Below are 27,743 nucleotides of genomic sequence, written 5' to 3' on the forward strand. Positions count from 1 at the left end.
GAAAAAATACCTTGTGCAAATTCTGTACAAATTATGATATTTCACAAGGAGCACAAAGGAACAGTCATGTTCTGTAAAATTGTAAAAACGTATCAAATTAAAGCAATGCCAATTTGGCATAGCCATAATATTATGTGTGTGTTGAATGCAGCTTTACAATACATTGTGGGAAGTCCATTTGTTGAAATAGTAGGACAGGGTAGGGCACTGTTATAGTGATCTGTTGTCTTCATGCTTAGGGCTGTCCTGTGGACAGATAGGAAACTCCTAAGGAAATACAGTTGAAGGATGCAGCTGGTCTACTGGGATGCTTTCTGGTGCACATGCATGAGGTAACTCCAGCCTTTAGAATGATCAGAATATAGTCAGAGTAGCTAATCCAACAATAAACACGGCACACCAGCCTTGCATGTCTACTGCCAGAAAGCGAAGTTTACTGTCCCCATAACATTCTGTGTCTTCACACTTTCTAATTATAAAGTTAATCTTCAGTGTGGCTAAGGCTCTGCTTGCCTGGACCACACAGGGAACTCAGCGCCACCTGCTGTTTGCTTCAAATAATGACAGGAAAGTGGCAATATCTAGAAGGTAGCTAGTTTTAATGTTAGGGTGTCCCACTTTGCAGTGATGCTCATGTCCACTGGTGCTTTAAGCAAAGGAACTCTGCTTCCTATAAAGTATGAGGCCATATTCACAAAGAGAACAATGTGTATTTAAAACCTGTTTCAGTTCCTCTATACAGTAGCACCGCAGTGAATAAAAACTACACCGATAAAGGCTGATTCATTTGCCTACCAAAGAATTGATGATTGAGTGTTTGAAATTTGATCATTTACCTACATCATGACAAGAAACAGATCCTTAAAAACACACCTTCCTCTCATTCACACACAAATCACACCAGTGTGTGTACAGGACTACTAGAATTCTCAGCCTTTTCTTTTAAAGAATTAGGGGATAGAAGGGGCTGTGTAATGGTTTGAAAAAACTCCAATAGCAAGTTCCAGCATTACATATTCATGCTCAAGCACTCTCAGTACCAGAATCAAACTAGTGTTTCAAGGCAATGCCAGCAGGTATGTCTTAATCCAGCATTATTTTGATTTGAATTGATATTTGTAGTACTAATATTCACCTCAGTTATCATCGTAGTGTATTTTGTCTATTACTGCAAAAGGAACAGCTGGCCAGTCTCCACCCCACCCTGGGGAAATATTTCATTTTTTTTTTTTTTATATACTTTTTGCTTGTGCATTGTGTACGTTTGGATGTCTGAATGTATGTGTTTCTGTGACAGCACACGAAGAACGTGCTGGATTCTGTTCAATAAAAATAAAGCACAAATGAACCACATTCACTTTATTTTCTATGGTTACACATACAATACATAGAATAACAGGCAACATAAATGGTATGTTTCTAACACGGAGTTATAAACTTGAGATACTGATCATAATTGTTATTAATTCACGGATATCGTCAGCAACCCTTTTACCAACAGAGTACACATATAAGGGAGGTAAAAAAAAGTCTAAAACTAGAATTACAAAAGTAGCACCAACAGAAGTACAAAATACCCTAAAACCCCTTCTAAATCTGTCATGAGGTATTATTGTGAAATCTTAACAGTACAAAGACATCACTTTTCACAAGGCCTACAAACAACTCTAGTCTAGGGCACATGTTGGCATAATATTTGCTGGCTTTTTTCTGTTGGTTTAAAACAATGATAGCACCAGTTTTACGTTCACATGATTTACAAACATTTTTTAAAAAGTCAGTATTGCATATTGCTCCTGTATTATGAAACTCAATTTGTATGTTATCTAATTTTGTAGCTATTTGCAAATTACTAGGAAACAAGCAAGTCCGATACATTTTTATTAAAGCACCAGACCAGACTAGTACTTAGCAGTTCCTTTTGATGGGTGAAATTAAAAGCAGACTTTAAAAAATGGGATATGCAACCAATTTCTGTTTTATATATTAAAAACAAATTTAAAAAAAAAAAGGAGGCGGAATTAGTAATATCTCGTTGACTTTAGAGATGGTTTGGTTCCTCAAAGCAGAGACTGCTATTGCTGAATGGGTATTTATATTTATCAGACTGCTTTGGGTCGTCATTGTGCTTTACCAGAAAGTTATACATCCTTATATACCACATTGAAGGGGAAATGATTTGAAAGTGAGATTTCACCTGAGACTTATTTCTGTGTGGTTTGCATGCAAGAGTTATCACTGGCTTATGTTTTGTTTTTTTTTTTGTTTTTTTTACAACAGCTAAAAATGCATATGAAAAGACCTTGAAAGCTACTCCCATGATTAAACATAGCTATCAATAAAGTACTATTGGTCAGTTTTCAGAATTGTGAAACCTAGTTAAAACATGACATACATAGAACAGGACAATGCAAAGAGGACCGGTTGCTTCCTGACAATACAATCCTAGAGCATTAGCTTTGCAGTTAATGGTGTGGCTGTACTCTGCTTTGCAGGCAGACACTTTAAAGGCCTCTTTTAAAAATGCTGCTGCAGATTGTGGAAGGCCTAGCTTAGTTAACATTGCCAGCTTGCTCCCGAATCTATTAAACCAGACATATCTATTTTCACAAGACAAACCGATGTTAAAGCTGTTCATCACTTCTTGTTTTTGCTTGAGTATAGGAGGCACTTTTGAGAGATGTTTAATGCTACTGTGGATTCCGTTCCCTACCTGATTCTGTTCACACTATCTACTCCCATTTGGAGTAAAAATGACTTTAAAATAGGTTTCCTTCAGGAATACACAACATCATTTCCATTGGCTTTTCAATTTCCATTTAGCAACTCTAACACAATCAATCCCAGAATGGCCATGCTTGGGGGGGGGGGGGGGGGGGAATCAAACTCAGAACTCTCACACAAGAGATCAGCTCAAACAGGGGTTTTTTTTTAGCTTAAAATGAAGGTTTTTTCACTTCTAGAGCAAAAAATAAAATCATCCATGGAGATTAAATCCTCACGTAACACTGACATTAAAATGAAATACTGTTCAGATAATGGGATTTATCACAGACAAAAACGTACAGCACTTCTAACAAAGTGAATTTCTGAGATGCAGTGTTTTTTTAAATAACCAATAGGGGCGTGCAACTGTATAGCCACAGTTGCAGGGGGGACAGAAATGACAGTTGCACACCTGCTAGTGGACATGTCTAAAGAAATTCAGCTTTTAGAAGGTTAAATCTAAGCACAAAACACTGTATGGTGTACGGCAAGGAACACAAAATAGCAGGATATGAAAATGGGAAGAAATTATACTTAATGAATCTGATAAAACATATAAAGAGTATCCCTTCAACTTAAATCCTACAATTTTGATTAATCAATTATTTTACTAAAAAAAACATGTTACTTCACATAACAGATATAAAGTCATTATTGATTATTCTGTGATCATCATCCAAGACAACAGCCCCTTAAGCCCAGTCAGAGCAATGAGAGACATGTTACAGCTCATCTTGGGGGAGGCACATAACACATTCATTATGAAGTAAAGGCGGCATCCATTTTTGACAGCTGTTTGACCTCCTGTGTCTAAAAAGGTATTCCCATGTTTATACAATAAAAAACAACCATTATTAAATTAAAAAAAAAAAAAAAAACAAGAAAACCCCCAATGCTCCAAAGTGAAGAGTTTGGATGATACCCAATTGGGATCATGCAGATCCCAGCCAATTTTAACCGACATTTGCTGGCACTGAATACATTTAAAAATATAAAAAAAGACAGGCACAGCGCGTTTTACAGGAAAGCTTTGAGGTAGGCTGTAACTGACCATGCTTGTTCAGAACGTCTACAATTGTGAAGCGGCAAAAATACCAAGCCTTCCAATTTTAACAGTTTTGTAACAGCAACATCATGCTGCAAGCGGCGCATTAAACCGGAGATGTACTTAAAACAAAAGTATTTGTACTTGTAAAACTGTTTAAAAACAGGACTACCAAGTCTGACAACCTTAAAAATGATCTTTAAAAAATCCTGAGCAAAACAATGTATATTTTAAAAAGTTACATGTAACTGGTAGTAGCTGATGGTACCATAAAATAATGCCCTCCTGTAATATTAAAGAGACATGTGGGGCGGGGGGGGGGGGGTCACGGCCAACCCCTAGCACTGTAGTCTCCGTGCCTGCCTTGTGGTTGGTTTCTCCTTGCTGGAACCTAAAAGTGTTGTCTTGAAGTGCGAGGTCTTGTTATTTGCATTGTTGTTGCTATTCACAGGCAAAGTAGTCTTTGAGGGGTGCGAACAAGTGGCGGATCACCGGGACACTCCACGACCTTCCAAGGACCTTCTGACGAGCCCCGCGTCCCATGTTGTATACATCTGTGTAGTGCTTGGGAAAGCCGAAGATCCTGTTGGAAATGAAAAGAAATCATAGTGCTCAATTCACAGAACGCTTTACAGAACTGGCACAATTAGTCTGGCCACCCAAGTGGGTCATACCACAGTACAGGTATGACTGCATACAGGTAAATTTGAAATTGTTACTGAAGCAAAATAACAATGACCTCAATTAGTTACCTTAAAACATTTAAACCACATGTAAAAATCGGATACCTCCCCCCAAAAAGCCATAATTGGAAGCAAGATGCAAACGAATGAACATGTTTACACACAGACCAGTCAAAAGGTGCAAGTCGTCCGGAACTGGACTACATTGCTCACTCGCTATAACCCGGGTCTCGGGGGACACACAATATAACGTTGTAACCGAAGAGCGTTATACTATTTTTAAACTATAAATAGCCTGGCTAAACGGTGGTCGGGAGTTCAGTTCGAAGCGACAAACAAAGTGCGAGAAGGAGAGCGGGTCGGGACAGCAAGAGGGAATGGGCTCATCCCAGGTTCGGCTGCCGGAGTGGGGCTGAAGCGTCATGTCTCCCAGAGAAAGCTGCAGCTCCTCTTGCAGCAAAAAAGTAACTACATTAGGAAAGATAGCCATGTAATAGGCCTAATATTTATTTAGTTATAAAACGAATGCTGAATAACATGTCTATTATAAAAAAGGGCCAGTGCAGCTTTTCTTCAGTTCAGATACTGTATCAAAAGGGAGACACAGAAACGGAAGTTAGACTGAGAAGTTGTTTATAGTTTGAACAGCAGTACTGTATTTACTGTAGAAATATTGCATGAATCACTAGTATAGGGAATTGGGGGACATGCTGTAGGAGCGTTATATCCAAGGCACGTTATAACCGAGAGCCTTATAGCGAGGAAGCACTGTATTTAGGACAAACTTCAACAGCATACAGTGATGGAGCACGCACTAACATGCATTCCTCCTTTACAAGTCATTTGCTGGCAGATAAAACAAAGTGCAACTGGCTAAATATTTAAAAACAAAACCTTACGTATCACATCATGAAGTATCGTATTTCATGAACACCTCCAGGTGTAAATAAAGACGGTTACCTTTCCAGCTCTGTACACCACAGGTTATCCTCTTTTCCGTTCATGACAACAGGAAGCATCTCTTGTTTGCCCTGCTTAATGGAGTTTGGACGTGTTGTGATAGTACGGACTTTTTTAAACTAAGGAACAAAAAAAAAAAAAAAAAAAAAAAAAATTAGCAAATTGATGCATTGTTTACAGGAGTTATTTAAGAAAGTCCACAAAGCATTTATACGAGTATATTTTTAATTTAATGGTATCAAAACGTGTTCTGGTGGAAACTACAATCCCTATTTAGTAAGTCTATTGCTTTTAGTTTATTCCCCCAGTAGTTAATACTGCTAATCTAATTTAGAACACTACACAACAGTGGGTGAACAGAAACCAAATACAAACAGGATTACCTTTGCTATTCTGCCATGTTCTAGGCAGGCTTGTAGTTCAACTTTATCATTCAAAGAAATAGCAAGTGGCCTAAAGGAGAGGGGCAAAAACAATACTTTATAATATATGGGAACAAGACACGTCTAAAACAGTTCAATTACAGAAGTATGCTGGCAAATTTGACAGCATTTACTTTTGTTGTAAAAGTACCTGTGTAATAATTTAGAAATGTATGATGAGATCAATAGGTAGGTCTCGCATACCTGTTCATTCCAGGTATGTTACCCCAGAAGTTTCTTGCTCTATGCGCTGGACTCACTTTGACTGCATCGATCAACACGGGGTTGCACTGGAAATAATGTTTGTTGAGACAAATTAGAACCAAAGTCAGGACATCCCTAGTCTGCAATAACTTCTCACAGGAATAACTTCAATAATATTAAAAAGATCTAGTACCTCCAGGAAGCGACAAATATCCTGTTTGTCCCGGACACCCATGGCCACCACGTTCTCAAACAGCCAGAAGAAAGGTCGGGAGTCTCCTTCCTTCGGTTTAAGCATGTTCAGCAAACGATAATATTCAAAGAACAGTCTTCCTGTGCCCTCTAGAACACAAAAGAAAGAACGAACAAACAAACATGCAGCAACTTTTCAGAGCGGGTTACATTTAAACAGGGTGCACACAGAGAAGATCTTACCAAACAGACCTTTCCTTGCTGGATTGACAATTGAGAGGTCATTACAGGGGCTTCCCCCAATCAGCAGGTCAAAGGGACCCCACTCTGCTATCTAGAAAGATAAAAAAAACAAAAAAACAACACAAGTTAAACACGGCTGCACCCACTGTTTCAAACTGAGTAGGTAAACGCTCGGATTACACACAAATAGCAATGTGAGGATATAGAGTAGCTGGTAAACTATTCAAAGTACAGCTTCTGGCAGATAAAAAACAAAGTGTTTTTTTTTGTGTGTGTTTTATTTATTTTTTTTACATACATGTTTTTTCGTAATGCTTCGGACATCATCCACATGTTCAATTTTTCCTTCATGTTTGATAAGGCCAACTGCGATAGAGTCTTCACAGATTTCAGATGCAATGTACCGGTCTACCTTGAAGCCCAGATCCTTTAAGACTAAATATCCTGGGAAATAAAGAATGAATACATACATAAATACACATTCACTGAAAAATGTACCTTCAGTAAACCTACGGGAGGATGAAGAGCTTTTTTAAAAGCAGGATACAAAAGAAAACAAAAATAAATAGTCTTATTCCAAAACAAGAAACAATTTTTTAAAACCACACAAATCTTACCTGTGGCAATGCCGTCAAAGAGAGACAAGACTTTAATGGGTCGACGCTGATCTGCGGGGATTGATGGGTACACCCTGTGGGGTTCCTGTGAATCAGGAAGACACATCATTCTAAACTAAACAGTCGTGCCATCTTAGAATATGAAAACCAACCAGTCAGATTTAAGCCAGGCAGGTCACAATCTATTTGTCAGGCATGCTAGGCAATTCTTTTTTTTCCTGAGGAATTTAATAAGCAGCTCGGACTTCAATCACGTTATATGTTAAAATGATTTCTACCACATGCAAGTGCAGTGTGAAATGTATCATAAAAAGTACCAAGAGAGGGTTGTCACTTACAAATTCCATGGCGCTGGTATTCACAAAGAACTCCTGAACTTTAACGCTCCAGTTGGGTCTTTGCTTCAGGAGTCCGTAGCGCTTAGAAGGCAGACACAGGTAGCAATGCCAGGGCTCTACCTCCTTCACTTTCTCAAACGTCCCCGGACCCACCAAGAACTCCAGACAATCAATGCAGTAGCACCTGAGGAAGAGAGAAAGCTCGCAATACTATACGGGAAAATAAACTTTCTAGTCACAAAGATCAATTCAATTTTAGAAATCGCACAAGTGCTGCACCCAGTCCTGGGTTTCAAATCTTCCCTGGATTAGGTATAATATTAAAACGACCAGGTGGCAGAAATGTGAACAATCAGGCCACTGCTAAATCTGCTATGAAGTGAGTGCACTGCTCATCACATCCTCAGTAAGTCTCACCCCAGTCTGTTCATCATTAAGAGTTACAGCTATAAGGGAGGAACAATTTAACAGGGGCCTGAGTGGTCAAACTCCTGATCATTTCAATAATACACTTCATTGAGGGCAGCTCTGAAAACTAGGACTGGGCGAGTTTTTAACCTTGAAGGTTTGCTTTTTTTGTTTTTGTTTTTTAATACACTAAACCCACACCAGGACATGGAGTCCAGAGTGAATCTCCATGTTACAGGGTTAGCAACCCCCCCCCCCCCCCCCCCCATCCCCCACTCACCGACAACAACTGGAATTTCCACAAAGAATGACCTCTTGACCAGCACAACACACTGTACAGTATGACTGGTACCCATCCTCATCGTAACGGTATAATGTTTCACAGAAATTATCCTGCCCGAAAAACATTAAATAAAATGATTAGCTGCAAGTGGCAAAGAAACACAAACTGAACATTTTACAGTTAAGCATTAATGGCAGAAGCAGATGTCATTACCTGCTGGATATCTGGATGCACCGACTAGCACTTAAGGATACCTTTCTGTCCTAACCACATATTTCATCATAAATGTTTCAGTTACATTAATTTGCTATATTTCGAGGTCATCATAAAAACTACAGCAAATGCATATATAATCTAATGTTACTGTACATGGAATCCCAGAAGGAGGTATCCTATGACATGGAATATTTCTCAGTGTAGCTCTGTACAGTGAAAAGGCAGAACTGATCTGTACCCTACCTTGCACTTTAGACACAGGCTTCCTTCAAACAGGGGATGAAATATCTCGATTCTCACGGTCCCACAAGACAGACAGAAATCTGGAAAAACACACAAAAAAAAAAAAATCCTGTCATTTACCTTTTGCTCCCTTGACAATATTCTAAAATCACCCGAGCACTAAATCGAAAGTTTTTCAAATTTTAGAAAAAATGTAATAGGTTGTCAACGTCATGCAAGTTTTTGCAATATATATTTTAAACTCAAATCACCTCCTCCTGCATTTTAAGTAGACACCTTCTACCCCACTTATATGAGGCACAAACTTACCTTCTAAATTTTTTCCTTTTTGCAAAACTTCTTGGACCATTTGTTCTGGAAAAGATAAAAAACGACCCATTACCATTAAATAAAAGAAAAGCCATCTGAAGAACATTAAGCCTCTTCCCAGGCCAACCGAGAGCAGAACGACTCCCAGGATCCACTCCTCACCTCTGGTGTAGTCCTGCTCAGCTGCGCCTTTGTTTTTACTGTAGTATTTATGCTTCTTCACAGGGGGCTGATAATCTTGAATAGGGATCTCCATAGGGTCTTCTTTTAGGACTACTGCTGGTTCTGAAGTTTAAACAAAAAAAAAAGACAAAATCAAGGACGCCAACATGAAAAACTTCAAAAAGGCATTTATTTCAATTGCTGGTCTGTACCTGAAGGTTTTGCAACACAAGCAAGACATTTTATTGTTCAAGCAACACAGCACTCCAACACTAAACTGTTGTAATAACTTACTGTAATAAATGTACATGCAATGCTTGAAATCCAATGGAACAGACTCTTAAAGATGTTGCCTTCGTTGGCATGATTTGGGTACAATCAAGAGCTTATGGAATGTCCGTATCAAGTTTCATGGCAATTGGACGGCTGTTTCTCTTACCTGTAATTTCAGGTGGTTTCAGGCCCTCGGCTCCTCCTGGTTGAAACCCTTTGAATGCCCACTCCAGCATGAGTTTTTGCTGCTCGTCCTTCTTACACGGTGGAAATGTCTTCCCAGATCTCTCACCGGCTATCTGCACAAACATATTGTTTGTTTGTAAGTTGTAAAAAGAAAAACCTGACACAGCATTTCTCTAAATAATTTGTGACTAGTCAGTTCTTTGTTTTCCCAATACCACATTTACAGGTTACACGGATCAAGGCACTAGCCATAATGTTTGTCAAATTCACTTAGGGTTGAATGTGATGAACCTATACCCTGCTGGGATAAGCCTCAGCTGGATTTAATAGGGACATTTTACAGTGCTGGAGAAATCACTGTTGATTACATCAACCCCATGTGATGATCCTGGGATTACCCGAAAAATAGCAGTTAATGACATCCATGGTTTTCATCAGTGCTGCAAAATGCTCTTGTAAAACCCAGCTGTTTACCCTGGCAGGGTATATCATATTATCAAATCAACTGTTAGTTAAGCTATTAGGTTAAACTGTGCCAACTGCTTCGATGCATAGATGAAAACGTTGCTTTACTTCAAGCGACTGGAAGATCGCATCCTTATAAGCGGGCAGATCAGCGTAGGAAGTGTTAGAAAAACACTCTGAGAAAGCTGCAAAGGGGAGCAACATCTCTGTGTAAATCTGAAAGACAAAACAGCATTCTTAGCAACACTTACAGAGGAAACCATTCGGTATGTGCATATCAGTGCAACTGTGACAGACCCACCTCTGAATACATGCCATCTCCGAACCACTCAACCCTCCTCATGGAGGCAGGAGCCTGCTTGTGCGGCCAGCCAGCCACAAGGCCTGGCCACCAGGAGAAGCCTTTCACCTTCCCCCACACTAGCTCGCCAACTCTGAACCCTTTCCCGTCCTAGAGGCAGGTAAAAGACAGAGACATTGTTAGGATGAGGACATACTAGAAAGTCATAGAATTAAACCTACCATACTACTGTTTGAAGGTTGGAAAACAAAAGAAGATGGCAATTAAAAGGAGTTAAATTGGAGAAACGTGGTCAGGTAAAAAAAGGGTGGCTCCTCCAGATCAATGCACCACGACAATGATGCAAAGCAAGCATGTTTGACTTTGATGGCATTTATGAATTGTTCTGGAGTCTGCTGGGAGGAACCTCTGACACTACTCTCCAGAACGCCCTCAACACAGGCAACACAAGAATCACGCAAGGAAGAGACAGTGCTGTGCGGTGTGGCTGGAATTGATTTACCGTGTATGGAAATGACTTCTTGGCTGCCTTTCTTGGCGTAGAGGTGCAGATAGCCATCTTACTCTTTTTCTCCTGTTTTAAAAAAAACTTAATAAACTTAAAAAATGAAAAAAAGTAAAATTATAAAATAGAAAACCTATAAAGAGGAGTATAAAAATAATCCTTTCACCTTGCACCGTATTTCCATTCAGTCAAAAGCACCGCAAATGTGCAGTGCAACAAAGTAGAAGGCTTGTACCGTTGTGTAATCGCAGGGTAAATGCTTTCCAAATCAGACAATCAAACCGAACTGGAATTGCAGCACACAATCAGCTGTGCTTGATTACAGCGGATCCAACTCTCAAGCAAGCTAAATGCTCCTTAATTAAGCACTTTTACAAAAGGTCCTGCTCCTTTTGTAAAACTTAACAGTAAAGTTTAACAAACCAATATGCTAGCATACAGTGGAAGACCGATTTAAAACAAACAAAAAAAATTGAAAAATAGCCATCTTACAAATGAAAAGCACAATAAAAAAAAGTTTCTCTATTATTCAATTAACTGGGATAAGGAAATTGAAGCTGATCAAGATTTAAACAAGAATATGCTTGTTCTAACACAATATTCAACCAGCAAGGCAAACAGTAATCTGAGCCCAGCTGTCCTGTTGGAACCTTGGAGGGGTGAGCACAGCGGTGGAATCAGTACATAGCTGTCCTGTTAGAACCTAGGAGGGGTTAACACAGCAGTGGAATCGGTACATAGCTGTCTTGTTAGAACCTAGGAGGGGTGAACACAGCAATGGAATAGGTACACATCAACAGAGCAGCTGGTTAAGAGAGTGAGCATGCCTCTTGTACCATACCACACTTGCTACTGTTATAATCATAGGTACGTACCAGAGGTGTGCTTAAATTCTTTTTTGTGCTTGGACTGCAGTTGTCAGTCTTTGGTTTTTCCCAGGAATTCGCACCTGCCTGATATATTTTGCGAGCAGGGGGTTTCTGTCGGAGACTTGAATCCCACCCATATATTCCCCTGGGCACCCCCTAGGGAAACAAAAACCCAAACTCAAGCCTCTGCTTAAAAAGCAGTAATAATACCAGACAAAGAGGGAATTACTAGATGAGGCCTAACTGGGCTAGGACCTTTTTTTGTGTTAGTCCACGTGATGTATTGGGATACTGCTTTCTACTTAAAAGCATGCATGGAGATGAAAACAATTACTTTTAATGTTGTCCACAGCTAGATTTGAACATGCTTCTAAGCAATCGACACGTGCGAGTTGGAAAACTTAAAAGTACTGCTCTATACACCCTTGACGTTAGTATTAAAATACCTCTTTAAAAGAGTTATCCCAAAAACTCTCATCTCCCACATCAGAGCTGCTTTTTGCTGTTTTTTGGTTAGACTGGATAATGACATTTTCTGTATCTGAAAAGGGAAAGAAAAAAAGAGGAAAAAAAAAGAATGTATTGATCCATGAATACAGAATTCTACTCTACAGAAATGGCACGTTTGGAATTTGAGCCTTCGTCTTCATTTGGAGCCTTTTACCTAAAACAAACTGCTTAAAAGTTCATGCACATTTCTTACCACCACCAAAAAAAAAAAAAAAAACACCATGCTGGGTTTTATACAATAACCCAGTACAGTGCACTCATACTGTTAGCCAAGCTTATAGGTGCACAACCGCTAACCACAATCCCTCCAGCCATGCCAAAGAAAAAGACCTGCAAACCAAAACAGTGCAAGCCCAAAATCACATTGCAAAAAAAGAATCAATATGCAAGCTTGTCCTGGATCATTCCCAGGTTTGTTTGTTCCCCATATATAGGCATAGAACTGTACCCAAAGACAGCAGACTCCATCCAACAGGCATCCAACAGGCATCCAACAGGCATTTTGCCAACTCAGTGAAAGTCCTTCACCTCTTTACAGTAGAACCTGCCATAACCGGTACAATGTGTTCCAGGGGTCCATCGGATATGTGCAAATATCACATCTCAGAAGGAGTTTTTATGCAACATTACAGTTGCTTTATGAACATCTGGCGTTACAAATTAACAAAATTGAGGCAAAGCAGGTAGTGTTTAAAAACACCAAAGACCACCAGTAAAAATCACAGCACAAAAAATAAAAGCAGTATTTAAAACAAAAAGCACTGCAATACAGTATATGGCAATTTACAAAACAGCATTCCAAAAACGGTTCTTACCGTGCCTTCTCAGTCCGTGCAAAATTAATCCTACAGTTCAGTTCATTTTTCACACCGAAAGTGCGTGTTAACCCGAGGAGTTTAAAAAACCCCCCCCAAAAAAAAAAAGAAGCACAACACAAGCTGCATTGGAAGGTACTGTGCAATGGTTTCAGTAATTCTGTCAATCCCTAATTTTCCTGTTTGCTGTGAACCTTAGTGACAGCCAGCATGTCAAAGGTAAAACTGCATTCCCAAACGCACCATCTTTGACTGCCTCCGGGTCTGCAGCAATTCCCTTCTTTTCTAGCGCCTGGTTTTTATATGCAACTGAATCTATTCTGTCATTGCCAAGAGCTGAATATACTAGACACATAATAAAATGTGCATCGATCAGTTTCCATCTGTATCGTATCTTATAGGATCGGATATGATAGGTTCTACTGTTTAAGAAAATTAAATCGCTGTTAAGGATGTAGCCACAGATATAAAATGCACTGTGTGTTTAGAAAACAGGGTATAATTTCTGATTTCTCCCTTACAGTTTATCCTCTTTTCCACCAGCACAACACAGGGCTTCATCCGGCAAAGTTCAACCATATCTGCAAATAAAAAGAAATAAAAAAACAAAAATGGCACGAATTCTGTGGACTACCAGCCCAGGTTGCCAGATTTTTTTTTTTTGTATGTAACCTAAAAAGAACAGGATTTTAGTATTGTCATTTCTACCCCTCAATGAGTTAGTTTGTTAAAGCCATGTTCTGTTGTCTTCCCAGCACACAAATACAGAGGTATCCTTCACCACCAATGACACATCTCAGCTTCCTTTCTTGGCTCAATATACATTGTCCTTGATACTGCAACAGGCCACACAAATAAGGTTTACAGCAACCCTCCCCCGTCACAGTTTACTTCCAGGCCTGACCTCAAATTGCTTATTTTGATGGTGGAGACATTTTTTGGTTGGTTGAAACCAGAGTTTGTGTATTTGGTGGTGTTGGAATTTACCATTTCCTCCACCAGATGATGTATCCCACAAAAGCAAAATGGTAAAGGTGGTAATTTTATGTGAAAGCTCATCAAAGCTTTGAATTCATTTGAAATAATGGATCATGGTACAGAAAAAAAACAGTGTATGAAGTATATGAATATATTATCCCCCCCCCCCCCCCCCATGTTTGATGGGGGTCCCTTGACGCTCTCCCGTAGAACTGTATTGATGGTATTCTCCAATCTGTTTTATGATTAAACACATTTAAAATACCGCGTGGATATCAACACTGCTTTAAAACAACTTTAAAAACAGAACGCCTTGCACATTAAAATTTAAAAATGTCTCAAAGACACAATTGCATCATTGATTCCTCCAAATTATCCATTTTATGAAACAGGGCAGTCAACTGACAACATTTCTACAACAGCAAATACACAGATGAAGCCCTACAATATTTCCATCAATAACCAGGGCTAAACAATTGTTTTGCCAGGGTTTCATACTAAATCAATCCATACCCACCACTGAGAAATACATCAATGCTGACATCAACTACTAATTTGTTTGCATTATTTTCTTTACTGGCAGACAAATGCACAGTAATTAGGGATCCCTTTATTAGTTTTGTAACAAAGGGATAGAAACAAGACTCCTATTGCATGGCAGTTTCACCCATTCCAGGTTTTAATATGTGCTTGATTAGCCCCAGTGTATAGGTAACACGCTCAGGAATGTCTTACTAATCTCATATTAAAACCAGGAATGGATCAAACTGCTAGGCTGGGGAGTCTTATTTCCATCCTGAAACACATAATATAATTCACTCTTCAACACTAACAGTGGTATTGTGATACATATATTCATATTTGTCTCCAAGCACTGCAGATCTAATATATGAAACATTCTTCAGTGAACACTGAATCGTTGATGTTTTGAGGTACGTTTCATTTAAAAATCACACCTAATCTATAATGAATGGAATACAGCCCACAATCAGAAATATGTATTGCCAAACACATGAGCAATGCTTTACACAAAGAATTCAAACAGTGTATTCCTTGGTCACAAAATAGGGTGCAGTTCAGTGTGCACAAGGTCTCTGAATCCAGATCTCATGAAGGTGTCCTAAACTTTTTGAAGCATACGGAACACCCCAAACCAACATAACAAAACAGCAGCTTGAAGAATTTGCTACACATTGTTCCAAATATGTAGATCTGTAACTACCATCTACGTCTACCCTAGCAACACATTAAACTGTATTAGGGACATTGCTACAAGTCAAAACCTGCTCAAATTCCAAGTCAATTTCAAATCAGATATAAATAACTCTTCTCCCATTCTCCTTTTCCAATTTACAGTTTTAAAGAACTACCTTTCTTCATCATGTTAACACCAGACTCTATTCACAAAGCTTTCCCTCACGTGTTAAAGAACGTTATACCGATAACAAATAAAAACACATTTTTCTTGACAGTTCATACAGAGTAAATGCTTTGAGAGTAGGGTGCACAGTTTCAACACAGCAAACCCATCAACAGCCTCCCTAAGCCTCAATAGCAGAGTGCTCCTTTTGCCTTGCCTGTTGAGCTGGTCTCCGTGTTCTGTTTGGGGCGCGGTGGTGAGGAAGGCTCTTCAGCGGATTGGAAACTGTCTTCAGTCCCGTTAGTGAGGTCCAGGTCTGTGGTGTCTTCCCACTCACTGCGAGACAAGCTGTCATCAATGAGCGACGCGTCTCCGTTCTCAACTGCCTGCAAGACGAAAATACAATTCCAAAACAAAACTGTTTATACAGAATGCACTTCAATGCATATATTAATACATAATTCTGAGAGCATCCTTAGAAACCTGATTGGTGCCAAAGAGAACATTTTGTGGCAAATGTTTTGGACTGAAAAACAGTGTTTTTCTTTTTTTCCCTCCCCTCTTACCTTACTGAAGGCTATCTCTGCTTTTAAAGCGGGGTGTGGTAGGCACAACAAAGTCAGCATCAGTCTTTGGAAAACTGACAGCTGTCCTCCAGAGCCAGAGAAAGACGATTTTAAAACATTACTCCAGTACTGCTGCATTGACAAACAGGATAGACTGGCGCCTGTATCACTTTCTGACAGCTGATATTCTAGAAACTCATCATTGAGTTGGCTAGTTTCTTCTGAGTTGCTACAAACTCCAAGCTGGGAAGCAAGGTCCACAACCATTTTCCCTGTGATTTTCAATTTGCAGGCAGGATTCAACAGAGTGGAGATATTTCTCAGGGAGCTATCATTCAATGGGAGTCTCTGAAGCATCTGCATTATCACAGCAGAATAGAACAATGCAGCGTCTTTAAAGAACACGGCTTTGTCAGCAGCTCCAAGGTCATCCTCGTGTTCCGCCAGGTACTTCTCAGCTTCTGGTCCGACGCACAGCTCACTGTGTGGCAGTACATTCTCTGCCTTGCCCAGGAGTTTGAGATCCTGACTCTTCAGCAGTTTAACCGTTGCCTCGGGGAGCAGCAGCCTACCAGCATATACCCGCAGCGTTCCGCTCAGGTCCTTCAGCAGCAGCGGGAGAAGGCTTTCCTGGTTCTGCAGCTTGAGGCTGAAGGCACACAGAGGTTCCAGTGCGTGTTTCAAAAACAAGAACGTCACCCTGACCTTGTGGCTTTCCAGCCTTTCGCAGATTACCCGGATTTTGTCACCCTTGAGGGTGCGAGACTGAAAGTACTTAATGAGATCAGGCCATGCCGCCAGCATCTTCTTGATGATTTCGCTGAGCAGAAGGCACTGTGCCGATGCAGGTCGGGCTGAATCGAAAGGTTCCACATTCACAAAAAGCTCCTTCAATTTCTGGTTGGTTTTGGAAGAGGATAAGAAATGATTACAAATATCCAACACAAGTTCATCCACAAGAGTGGACATTGCTGCAACTCCAGATTTGCTGGCACAGTCTACCATATGGCAAAGGCTTCCCATATTAACAACATTAGGGCTTATTTCTTTTAGCCTGGAAAGAAAGTTATCATCATCAGAAGCTCCACCCTCCGAATAGAAAGCAGCAAGTTTGTGAATTGGGATATCAAATTTCTTAAGTGTCTCTACAAAGCAGTCAAAAGCTGTCTGTACACTCTCTGCTGTGCATTGTGTAACGTCAAAAAATCGAATCACACTTTTCCCAACTGTTTCACTGAAAAAACCCACCAATATGACATTAGCTCTCTCCGCATCTCCCAAATCTACATTCTGGTATAAATAAATACAATATGGAGTTTGACAACACATGTCAGTTATATCCTTTGGATATTTCAGTCCCATCACATAGCGTGCCATGATGCGCGAAACCTTTCCACCGTTGCACATGTTCTGAATAACTTCCAGATCCTTGCAGTATTTCTCAATGAATTTCAAAGTGCCATAGCCACAGGGAAAGGAGTCAAGCAAACTTCGCTCCAAGTTGCTGTTAGTCTTTTGAACTTTCCATGTTTTTTTTTTCTGGGCATTTTTCCGATGTTTCTTTGATTCACCGTGTCGCTTTAAGTCATTCTTGCCACCGTGGTTTATATTTAAATTGATTTCGCAGATGTCACAATAAGCATACATTTCACCTAGACTACCCGGGCTAACCCAGTCAAAACATTCTTGCCAGAAGTGATTGTACGAATTTCGATGTTTCCTTTTCTTGTTAAACGATTCATCTTCAGGATCTGAGTCTTCACATTTCACTTTTACCTCTAGAAGATAAACAAAGCAAAAGAAAAATTATAATTTGAGTGACCACCAATCAAACTACACACACCCACAATTAACCTTAAAAGTTACCGAACATATGAGAAAACATTTAAATAAACTAGAGATCTCTAAATATTTTATTTTCCGATGTTACATTTCAACTGCTTGATTCACATCAACCGTGAAAATCCTTCAGGAACAATTATCTACTCGGCCAAAGGATCTCATTAAACTCTGCCTGACTAGACACTCGGGTATGAGGAATAAATGAATAGTCTTACGTGCATATTCTTTGTTCTTCAACTGCCTACATCTAAAAGATGAGGCGTTCGTTTGCACGGGGAGAATCTCCTGCCCTTCGCGAGCAGCTAAAGCATCATAAGCATGACCCTCGTAGTTGGCATCAAAGAATTTCTTGAACCACTTCGTAAAACTGAAGTTCTCCTGAAATGTTCCTTTTACCAATTCGTCCACAGGTACAGTCTATGAAAAGAAAAAAAAAGAAAAAAACGTTGTTTAGTAACACACATGGATTTAGATGTTGCAGTTCTCAAAGATGGTTAAATGGGAACGCTACAAACAGGCACTGTACAAATCAATTTTGGTAGCAATGTATTGATGAACATAAATATTTGATACCTACCTTGGTTACACCCAATTTCAGAAAGCTTGCGTTTAACAGTTTGTAATTATGGAAGAACTCAATATCTTCTTGGGCCTGAAACTTCACCTTCTTCAAACACACAGAACCAGGGAAAAGCAAGTCCATCAACTGGCAGAACGCCGCACCTAGGTGAGGAAGAATAAAGATCACTTTTACCAGTAGCAACGCCTAGAGAAAAAACAAAACACAACAAGGAGAGGGCATTGGCAAATCTTTTTATGCTCAAACCACACAAGCTAATTTCAAAACAAACTGGCAAGACATTCCTTTATTGGTAGTATTTCCTTTACCTGAACAAAGCTGCTCAACCTTTGAAAACTCTGTTTGTAGAGACTCATTCATCCATGCCAGTAACTCATAACGGTTGTATTTATCGGCAGAGTCTGAGGTCAAGCGAACGTTTACTGCCATCTTCCACAACCTGCAAGGACAAAAAACTAAAAATCTAAATTACAAGCAAGAGTGGCATTGGGGTCTATATAACACCGTCATGGTGGGTACTTAAGTTGTACAGCAATCTTTATTTCATCTGATTAAAACAACTAGTCTGGTTTTGAGGCAGCTAAACAATACATTGAGTATACAGCTTTCCATATACAGTGGTTAAAGCTTTCTTTTTTCTGCAAAATGATAATATACTGCTCATTGTTGTCAAAAATGATAATTCCTGTATACTTGAGCACCTGTTATTTCATTTACTTGCTGGATAGTTTGGGGGAAATGTCCCATTAATATGATAAGACGTGTTTTTCGTGTTGGGAATGGGGAATGTGTATGCAAAGGTCACAACCGCATATCCTTGCGCTTCGACAAGTAAAAATCAAGTTCCTATAATTTATTTATTTGCAACCACAGAGCACACTTCTCACTAGAGCCCTACAGCAGGTGGGACTGGGTGGGAAAACTCCAGCTTGCAGTAATTTGTGGGAACAGATTAAATCTCTCATTTGTTTACCAAGAGTAGGCTAATCAGGAAATTCCTAATTCTCTTGTTTGAGCTTCTCTTTTGTACAAGTGTTTAGCTCCCGAGCTCTGAATCTGGGTCGAGTCAGAGAATCACAGGTCTCCTTGTTGTTCTGTGACGTCACATACACAGACTGCCACTGCCGTAATGAGCTTGCTGTCAGTGTTTTTGAAAAATGACCGATCTAAAACCTGAGGACGTAGAAGTTTTAATTTAAAAAAAAATTGAGTAGTCGAGAAGAGGAAACACGGCAAGTCAAATATTTGGGATACATTTGTTTAAAAATTAGTAAATATTGTACTATCAATTGACAGTCGTTTTGCTGATTGAGTAGGCTTATGTTCGCTGGCTGTCTAAGAATTGCTTCTTCGTTTTGTGGAGTTTTGTGATGAATCGATGTCTATTATTACAGTAGCAAAGGGAGTTGAAGCATGTGTGTTACGTGGTTTAAGCAATGCTGGTAGTTTTTTGTTTAGTTTTTTGTTTTTATAGTAGCATGGAGAAGATATTTGCATTTGTGTTCAGAATCAGCATGTTTTAAATATGTCTCAGTTGCCATGATTGCGGGATTTAAGGTTTTTGCAGGTTGGAGCGGGATAAAAATCCAAGAGAAAATGCAGGAGCGGGTGGGAGTGGGTTTTGCGGGACAAGACGGGATAGCGCAGGTCTGTGCTTCTCATCTCCAGTCAATAAGATTTCTGTTCAGTTTTCATTAGCCTAAAATTACAGGTAGATGAGCAGTTTGCTTTATTGTGCATTTAAATATGTTTCAAATGACGATGGTTCCGTTCTGAAGAGCAATACAATAATGTAGTAAAATGCATTGTTAACGGAAAGTAATGTATGCAGAGTGGGAATCAGCAACACGCTTAAGTGAAATTTCCGTTTAAGTGTATAAATATTTCTGAAAAATCGGTTATCATTATTGTTATTAAGCGTTAACACCGTTGTATAACCGCTTTTTCAGAAATGTTTATGAAACCAGGGAACTATAAATTAACAATAATGAAAACTACTTGAAAACTGAACTGAAATCGTTTTCGACGTACCTTACATATTGTTAATGCTGCGCTCATTTTTGCACAGCATAGTCCTTACAGTCTCTTAACCGTTTAGCTGTCACTCGCTGAAGTTGAGTTTACAGGAACAAAAAAATCTAAATATTCCAGTTACTGGTGCTTCGTAAAACTTTTTTTTTTTTTTAAATCCCCAGTTATGATACTCGTATACAAAATATGTCATATACATGGTTTTATTTGCGAGTCTATTTAACGAAATGTTAAACGTTTATATTTAAGTACTGTATCTTTAAAAAAAAAAAACTATTGGAAATGTATATTTTCTTAATTGGTAGCATGTAAAGTAAGTTTTCTTAAAAGAACACCATTCAAGTTTAAGTTTTTTAAACATGAAATCACGTCAAAGTGTGCTCGCTTACCGGCGGTGCACAGTACAGGAGTCACAGATTTTTTTATTTTTTTTTAATTAAAAACAATCATTATACCGTAATATATAACAGACTACTTTTCAAAATACAAATATAAAATCTTAAACCATTTGCCCTTACGGTGTAAACCCTGCAAAGTTCAAACTGTTCAGACCAGCCGCGCACGACTCCCGCCTCACTATCACGTGAGGGCAGGTCCGCTCCTATTGGACTGACGTGCAAGCTTTCTCAGGATTTTCATATCACGGCTTGCTCCACTTCACCCTTTGCTCCCTCTATCGGTCGTTTTATTTAAGTGCCGTGCAATTTATGGATAAAATAAATAAAGGGTGATTGACATGAACCGTGACTTACTGCAGATTCAACAGCAGCTCTGTATTTGTAAATGTGTATTTATTTAAAAACAGTGGAAGGTGTCAATGCTAACATAGCAAAGCAGTAAGCAAGCCTGCTCATTTATCATCCCTGCCAAGATTATTATATTAGAGTCAATTAAAAAAAAAAAAAATACACTGGCAATAAATGCATTCTCTTTAGCAGCCTCGGTGATTATTTTTTCACTGCAGATCGCCAGTAGGAGTGCTATTGGTCTTATCTATTTAGCGTCTCGTTGCTATGGCGACATTCACACGCGGCAACAGTATTGGCATATATCGGGTAAAACCTCGTATGGCACATATGTATACCTGATGCCATTAAGCCATTATATGAACATTGTAAAAATGTACACTTCGTTAGTGTGTGCTAAAGGGTATTGCAATGACTGTATCTGGTAAGAATATAGCCCCCAGTATGCATATTTTTACAATGTATTTAAAGTCTTGCAATTTAAAAATAATACGTTTTGAGCATAACTATTCTATGCAGCGCTGTTTTTTTGTTTTTTTTCCTGGAACGAATCTGTATGCACAGCTTCCCTATAAAAACTCCCTTAGCGCTAACTTATTTTGAAGCATCCGGTTGCCCTTCATAAACCTCATGTTTAAGCGATTGTACATTCTGTCATTTTTCATAGCCACGGCAAGAACCGGCAAATCTGTAGATACGGGTGTTGCAATCGAGCAGAAACCACCCCGGCTAATGCTCAATATACAGAAATCAGGGTATGACAAACTGTTTATAATTAGACAGATCATAATGTATAAAGCATGCACATAGCCAAGCCCTGTTTTTTTTTCCATAAACAAAGCGCATGCTCAAATAATTTTACCGCCAGACTCCTACGCTTACGAGAAGAAAAAAAATGTGTCAATCCCGGGAAAGTTTAAAAAAGCTAAAGAAAATAAGAGCGAGTAAAATCAATGATGTAAACAACCGGAATCAAATATTCTAATTAGAAATAACGACATATGATCCTAATTAAACCCAGAATGTGATAGTATTAAACACACAGTAAGAACAGCACGCGGGTAAACAAACAGTAAAAAGAAAGTCTAGTGGGCAAAGAAAACGTGTGTGTTTGTTTTGGCGACTAGCAAGATGGCTACTAGCCAAACTATGGTCTACTTATAAAACGTGTGAGGGTTCTGAATCCCAACATACCATAATATACCTCAACAAAGCCCTCATTCACACATCACGGGTATTGTTTGCACTGACAATTGAATTATTAAATATTCCCAACTCCGACCATTCGCATTTTAATTATATTTTTAAAAAAAGTGCATTAATATGTAGATGCAAATAATGATATTTTTTAAAAAAAGAACTCAACCGGGCCCCTACACTTTCTAACGCTTACAGTGTCTTCTGCAAGTTGAAAACAAATGTCCTTTTCCAAACAAAAAAGGTAAATTAATAAAACCGTGAAACTGATTAAAAGGGACTGCGCTATGTGATAGTTTTTTTTTTTTTTTTGTCATTGCCTAAACAATACCATCTGCCTTTGTGTATTTTTTTTTTTTTTTGCTTGTTTAAAAAAAAAATAAATCATGCGTTGCCACTAAAAAAGCAACATCGATCCAACGTTGGCTTCCCCAGTGGGTACTGTAAAAGAACAGCGTATACGTATTTATTTTTTATTATAAATAAAAACAGTATTCTTACCTCGGTGCTTTGCTGGTCTGCCACCGGCTTTGCTCTCCCTTCTCCGTGTGTTCGACCCACCCCCCTAACTGTGACGTGCTACGTATAGGTTGACGCGTTACTTTCACTGGAGAGGGGGCTGGGGTCTTGTGAGCACAGAACTGCATTAAACCAGTCCAACTTAAACCAAGTAACACCAAGACTAAAATAATTTGTCAACTTGAGTCAATAACCACATCATTAATCAATGTTACTTGTCTAGTTATAAGAAATTGTTGGCAACAAAACCACGTGGGCCGTCGCGTAATTAACTTGGACGTTTCATTTGAGTTACGGTCTAGTGAAATTGTAACCAAAAAAAAAACGTCGTGTTCATCTCCAGGGGGTTGCATTTCATCAACATAGAAAAATGCATTACACATATTAAGAGATCGATGCGAATGAACAAAACGTGCTAATTATTACGGACAACAAATTGTTACATTAATGACAGCAAAAAGGCGGGATCAAAAACTCGTATAAACCCCTACTATGACGGGTTACACGGTGATTTCGCGATCAAGTTGAGAAGTATCAGCTGCTACAGTTATCGTAATAATAACGATATTGTAACTAAGTGCAGGCGTCATCGAAGACAAGAAAAGCAAATATCTCGAACTTCAATCATTTTCCGTCTTAAATAATAATAAAACAACATTTGAGTGTTTCTTAAAATAAATCACTTAAAGTAGGCTGCTAGAATTTCCGCCTGAAGTCTTCACGTTTTCAGTGTTCTTTCGTTATAAATGGTTTTATGTTGCATGCTATTTTATGCAAGTTTTGATTGACATATTGCTGTTACTTAATTGAACCCCCTCTTCTGTTTCTTCCCGAGACATTGACTAATGATTAAAAACATGTAATCTCTTCCAAGTATGCACATGATGGTGAATACATACAATATAGGTCTACATGTGCCTGAAAACGGGGCGTCATTTCATAACGAGTCATAGAACAAAAATGTACCAATTGCACAGCGTTTGTTATTTCTTTCTTTCTTTTTTGGATGTATACAACATGTTTTCGCTAATTTTATAATTGCCAGTGTTCTCTGTGAAACATTCAGTATCGGCAATTAGCTTCATGGGTAAAAACAAACAAAAACAAAAGCACGTCCATTACTACGACCAATGGCAATGCAACAAGTGGACTTTAAAATGGCTACCAGTACATACTGCCTATTATAAAGGGAGCAAACACTCGTGTGTCGTTGAGAAAGTGGCGTTTTCTCTATGCAGGCAAGCACGGGCAGGATTCACAAACAGCAAGTCTGCCACGTGGCGCACTCAAATTAAACCGGACGAGCCAGCGCAAGCAAAATGGGGCCAATGTTATTAAACACACTTCTTTAAAATCACATGATCTCGAAATGCAGCATTTATGTGAACAGTAGTCGGAAAACGATTGATTTTGTATCTCTCTCTCCAGAAATCAGAAATGTTTTTAAACGTGCAATTAAAATGCAATTGAACGTGCAGAAAACGACACAGTATAGAACAGAATTAAGGACCGGTTAATTTATATACACGCGCTTTTTCCAAATTGTAAGTGATTTGCCAACGTGTCGTTTTTTATGAGTCTCGTATATCACACACACTTTTTGATATACCATAGTTCATTCAGCGACATTAACGTCCTAATCGATTAATCGTTTGCATTACCTTTTGTTTTGACAAACCAAATCGCAATATTTAATATCGATACAAAAAAACGTATAGTTTGAATGATAAATAACATATATTGTACAACTACATAAACCGTAATCTGCCAAATTTGGATCCACAACCATAACACACAGCTAAGGCTACACTTTTACGTTTTTTATCGTTTAATTTACGATACTTAATCTGTAGCTAGTGTCAGCGCTACAATGCGTTTTTTACGGGATTTCTTGTACAGCACAAGGGGATATAATTTGTTTCAAGCGAGCTGTTGCACTCGTAAATTTAATTTGTTACTGTGTATTTGTAACTACAGTGTAGTATAGTTACATGGCTCCTACTATCCTACTAAATTACAGCGAGCGCTCTGGATACACTCCTAAAAAACACTGTAATGTATGGGTGTATAACTACATCTATCATAATATAGATCAGACTAGAGAGGCAATTATTGTACGTTTCGTAAACAAATACCGGTACTTAAGTAACGTAATATCCGTTTTGAAATCATTTGATATGCACCTTCAATACGTTTTTGTTATAATAACATTATCTTATTAATGCCCTCGCCTTTATTATTATTATTATTATTATTATTATTATTATTATTATTATTATTATTAATCATCATTACGGCTGCCAATTTCAAGATTAGCCAAGTGCATTGCACTTCCGTCTGCTCCATTTTGTGTCCCCTGTTAATCACATGTCTCAAGCTAGCGCTCTCAGCCGCCATTTCCCTCCGCATCCGACATGATGTGTTCATTGGTATACATGTCAACCAACCAGTCGTGGCGGTCTGTAATCTATAAATATCCAGCTGTATATTTTACAGGTTTTTTTTTTCATTTAAATTACAACGGCCAAGGTTTTGATTCTGTTCGAGCTGCAGTACTAAGCGAATAAATGTTTTTTTTTTCTTTTTTTCTGGAATTGCTGCCTCGTTATAAAAATAGCATAGCTACATACATATTACTGGGTGTCACTTCTGTTCAGTAAATCGGAATATTAAAGTTGTCAATACAAAATAACAGTTTGATCTGTAGCAGGGTGTTTGAGGAACATAAACATGAAAGATGTGCATAATAAATATAATGCGTGATATAATCTGCTAAACAGGTAGAATACATAACGTAATTAGGGTACAGCACATGATAAATAAACAACCCACGTGGTTTATTTGGAAGGAGAGTGTTGTGCAGTCAATATGCACGGCAGAACTCAATGTCAATGTGCATGCCAATAATCTGCTATCCGAATTTCCTGCAGGAGCTCATGTTAGTCTGCACTGCAGTAGGTCTTTTCACACTTGAAGCCGTGGTCACTAATGAAGCTAACATCTCCTGGGTTGATAATGACTTGCTACACCTTGTTAAGTGAGTTTTAGTGAGCTGTGTTTTACAACCTACGACCTCTGAGGAGGTGGGACTACTGGGTTGAGAGGATGGCAACCTCAAGTATCTGCACCAGTTAAAGAAAGCTCTGTTTGCATCTCCAGGGTACTGTTTCACTTCCGAATTCATATCATCTGGGTATAGGGTTGCCATCTCTGTGGTACAAAACAACGGGTCCAATAGGAAGCGTTGATAATACTACTGCTACAGTATTGACAACCAATTGATAGTGTGCGTCGATTGCAGTATTATTGTATCCTGATTTATTTCGCTTGTACTCAGTTTATGGTCCTGGCATTTAGTGTCCTGGGAAGGCATGTTGAGTTCTCGGGACACCTTTCCTCCAGACCGGGACGATCCAGGGAAAACAGGGACAGGTGGCACCCCTCTCTGGGCAACGTCTTGGCTTAATGATGGTTAAAGAAAGGCATTAAAAGGGTGGACAGAATTTCTCATCGCTGAGGTGAAATGAAGCATAAGAGACCAGTTTGTCACCAGACATCTTTTTTTTCAGACAGAAGATTGTGGCTGAACAGTATTCAACACACAAAGAAGCCCAAACAATGAATGGAGCTGTATGGGTCAGTTCCGCCAACTTTCTCAAAAAAAAAAAAAAAAGTCATCCACACACTGTACTGTTTAATAAAGTACATTATAATCAAAATGACTGAATGCTGAGAGTCAAGTCAAATCAGTTTTATTTTTGCAGGGTCAGACAATTTAAATCATTAAAGATTTTACATGGACAGGCTATCAAGCCGATATAGCACAGTGGGGTACTGCAACATATGCAGTATATATATATAAAAAAAATATACAGAAGTACAAACATACAATAATGCTCACAACAGTCTGTTGAAGAAGTGTTTAACTTCAAAAGGTTTCATTCTTAGAATAAAACAGGAGACTACTTGAATTCCACTACCAGGATTGATAAACCAAGCCATTGGAAGTACAGCTAAATATCAGAATCACACAATAATGATACAAAACATTTTTAGAATGCCTTTACATTCTTTCTCAAGTTTGGAATGGTATAAAAACATAACGTACAAAAATACTAGTTTAATCTAAACTATGGTATTACAAACCTTACTAAAAACTTGCGAAGCACTGTTATGAATGCAACCCAGGTACCTATTGAAAATATTACAGTATACGCACATGTATATAAAAATACAGGTCTATAAAGTAGAAGTATTTGTATTATAACAATTAGCACCAATAAGAGTAAAATGCCCTAAACCCACTTAGAAAATAAAACTACAAATGCAATAGTATTTATTGCTTTGAAAGAAAAAATAAAATTCACCTGGAATTTGGTTTTCAAATAAAAGACACCTGGTCAACTGCACTATACGAGGTGGGTATATTACACCATGGACCACGCCAAGCACATTTGTCTGTTAAAAAGCATGGTCAACCACCAGCCAATTTAAACATTTCTATACAAACCCCATTAACTACACACTATGTGATGGCTGTCTATGAATTGAGTCTGTTCTCTAAAATATTCCCAATCGTTACCTCAGTGTTAAATGTTCAGAAATCTTATAAACCAGTGTCTTTCTTTTTCATGTTACAGAAAACCTTTCTTAACAGCACTGTATACAGTACTTACATGTTTTAAGCTAGATTGACTAACAGCAGGGTATATAAAGAGCCCTATACTATAATAAAAGCAAACACAGCGCTGGCTCAAGCTTGCTGCATGAGAAAACAGTAATAAAGGGATAGCGATTGTTGATATGCTGATATGAGTTTCTCCTTCACCACCACGGCTGCTCTTAAAAGGGAAACACCAACTTGTAAACATTTTCAATACAGTACAAACATGTTTTAGTTCAAATGTGT

At 38.7% G+C, this 27,743-nt stretch overlaps 1 protein-coding gene across 8 annotated transcripts; it reads right to left on the reverse strand.

Annotated features, from left to right (window-relative positions):
- Positions 1-1,344: 1,344 nt before the first annotated feature.
- Positions 1,345-23,027, reverse strand: LOC117425864 (DNA (cytosine-5)-methyltransferase 3A-like). Of its 8 annotated transcripts, none has more exons than XM_059003398.1 (26): positions 22,817-23,027; positions 18,650-18,780; positions 18,339-18,484; positions 17,977-18,178; positions 15,920-17,697; positions 15,571-15,739; positions 13,537-13,596; positions 12,137-12,231; positions 11,697-11,846; positions 10,819-10,890; positions 10,317-10,466; positions 10,124-10,231; positions 9,531-9,663; positions 9,092-9,214; positions 8,930-8,974; positions 8,621-8,700; positions 8,159-8,271; positions 7,471-7,654; positions 7,133-7,217; positions 6,814-6,959; positions 6,525-6,606; positions 6,274-6,422; positions 6,081-6,166; positions 5,838-5,907; positions 5,455-5,573; positions 1,345-4,394 (listed from the first exon to the last, which is right to left on the reverse strand). In XM_059003398.1, the coding sequence occupies exons 1-26, from the start codon at positions 22,960-22,962 to the stop codon at positions 4,253-4,255; spliced, it is 4,764 nt and encodes a 1,587-aa protein (XP_058859381.1). In that variant the 5' UTR covers positions 22,963-23,027; the 3' UTR covers positions 1,345-4,252. The 8 variants fall into 8 exon arrangements, with proteins under 8 accessions (XP_058859381.1, XP_033899044.3, XP_058859385.1 ...); XM_034043153.3 differs by having other exon boundaries at positions 6,516-6,606; XM_059003402.1 differs by having other exon boundaries at positions 6,516-6,606; positions 18,650-18,796; positions 22,817-22,870.
- Between the last annotated feature and the right edge of the window lie 4,716 nt (positions 23,028-27,743).

Source organism: Acipenser ruthenus, chromosome 29 (assembly GCF_902713425.1).
Source record: "Acipenser ruthenus chromosome 29, fAciRut3.2 maternal haplotype, whole genome shotgun sequence".
Taxonomy (NCBI): domain Eukaryota; kingdom Metazoa; phylum Chordata; class Actinopteri; order Acipenseriformes; family Acipenseridae; genus Acipenser; species Acipenser ruthenus.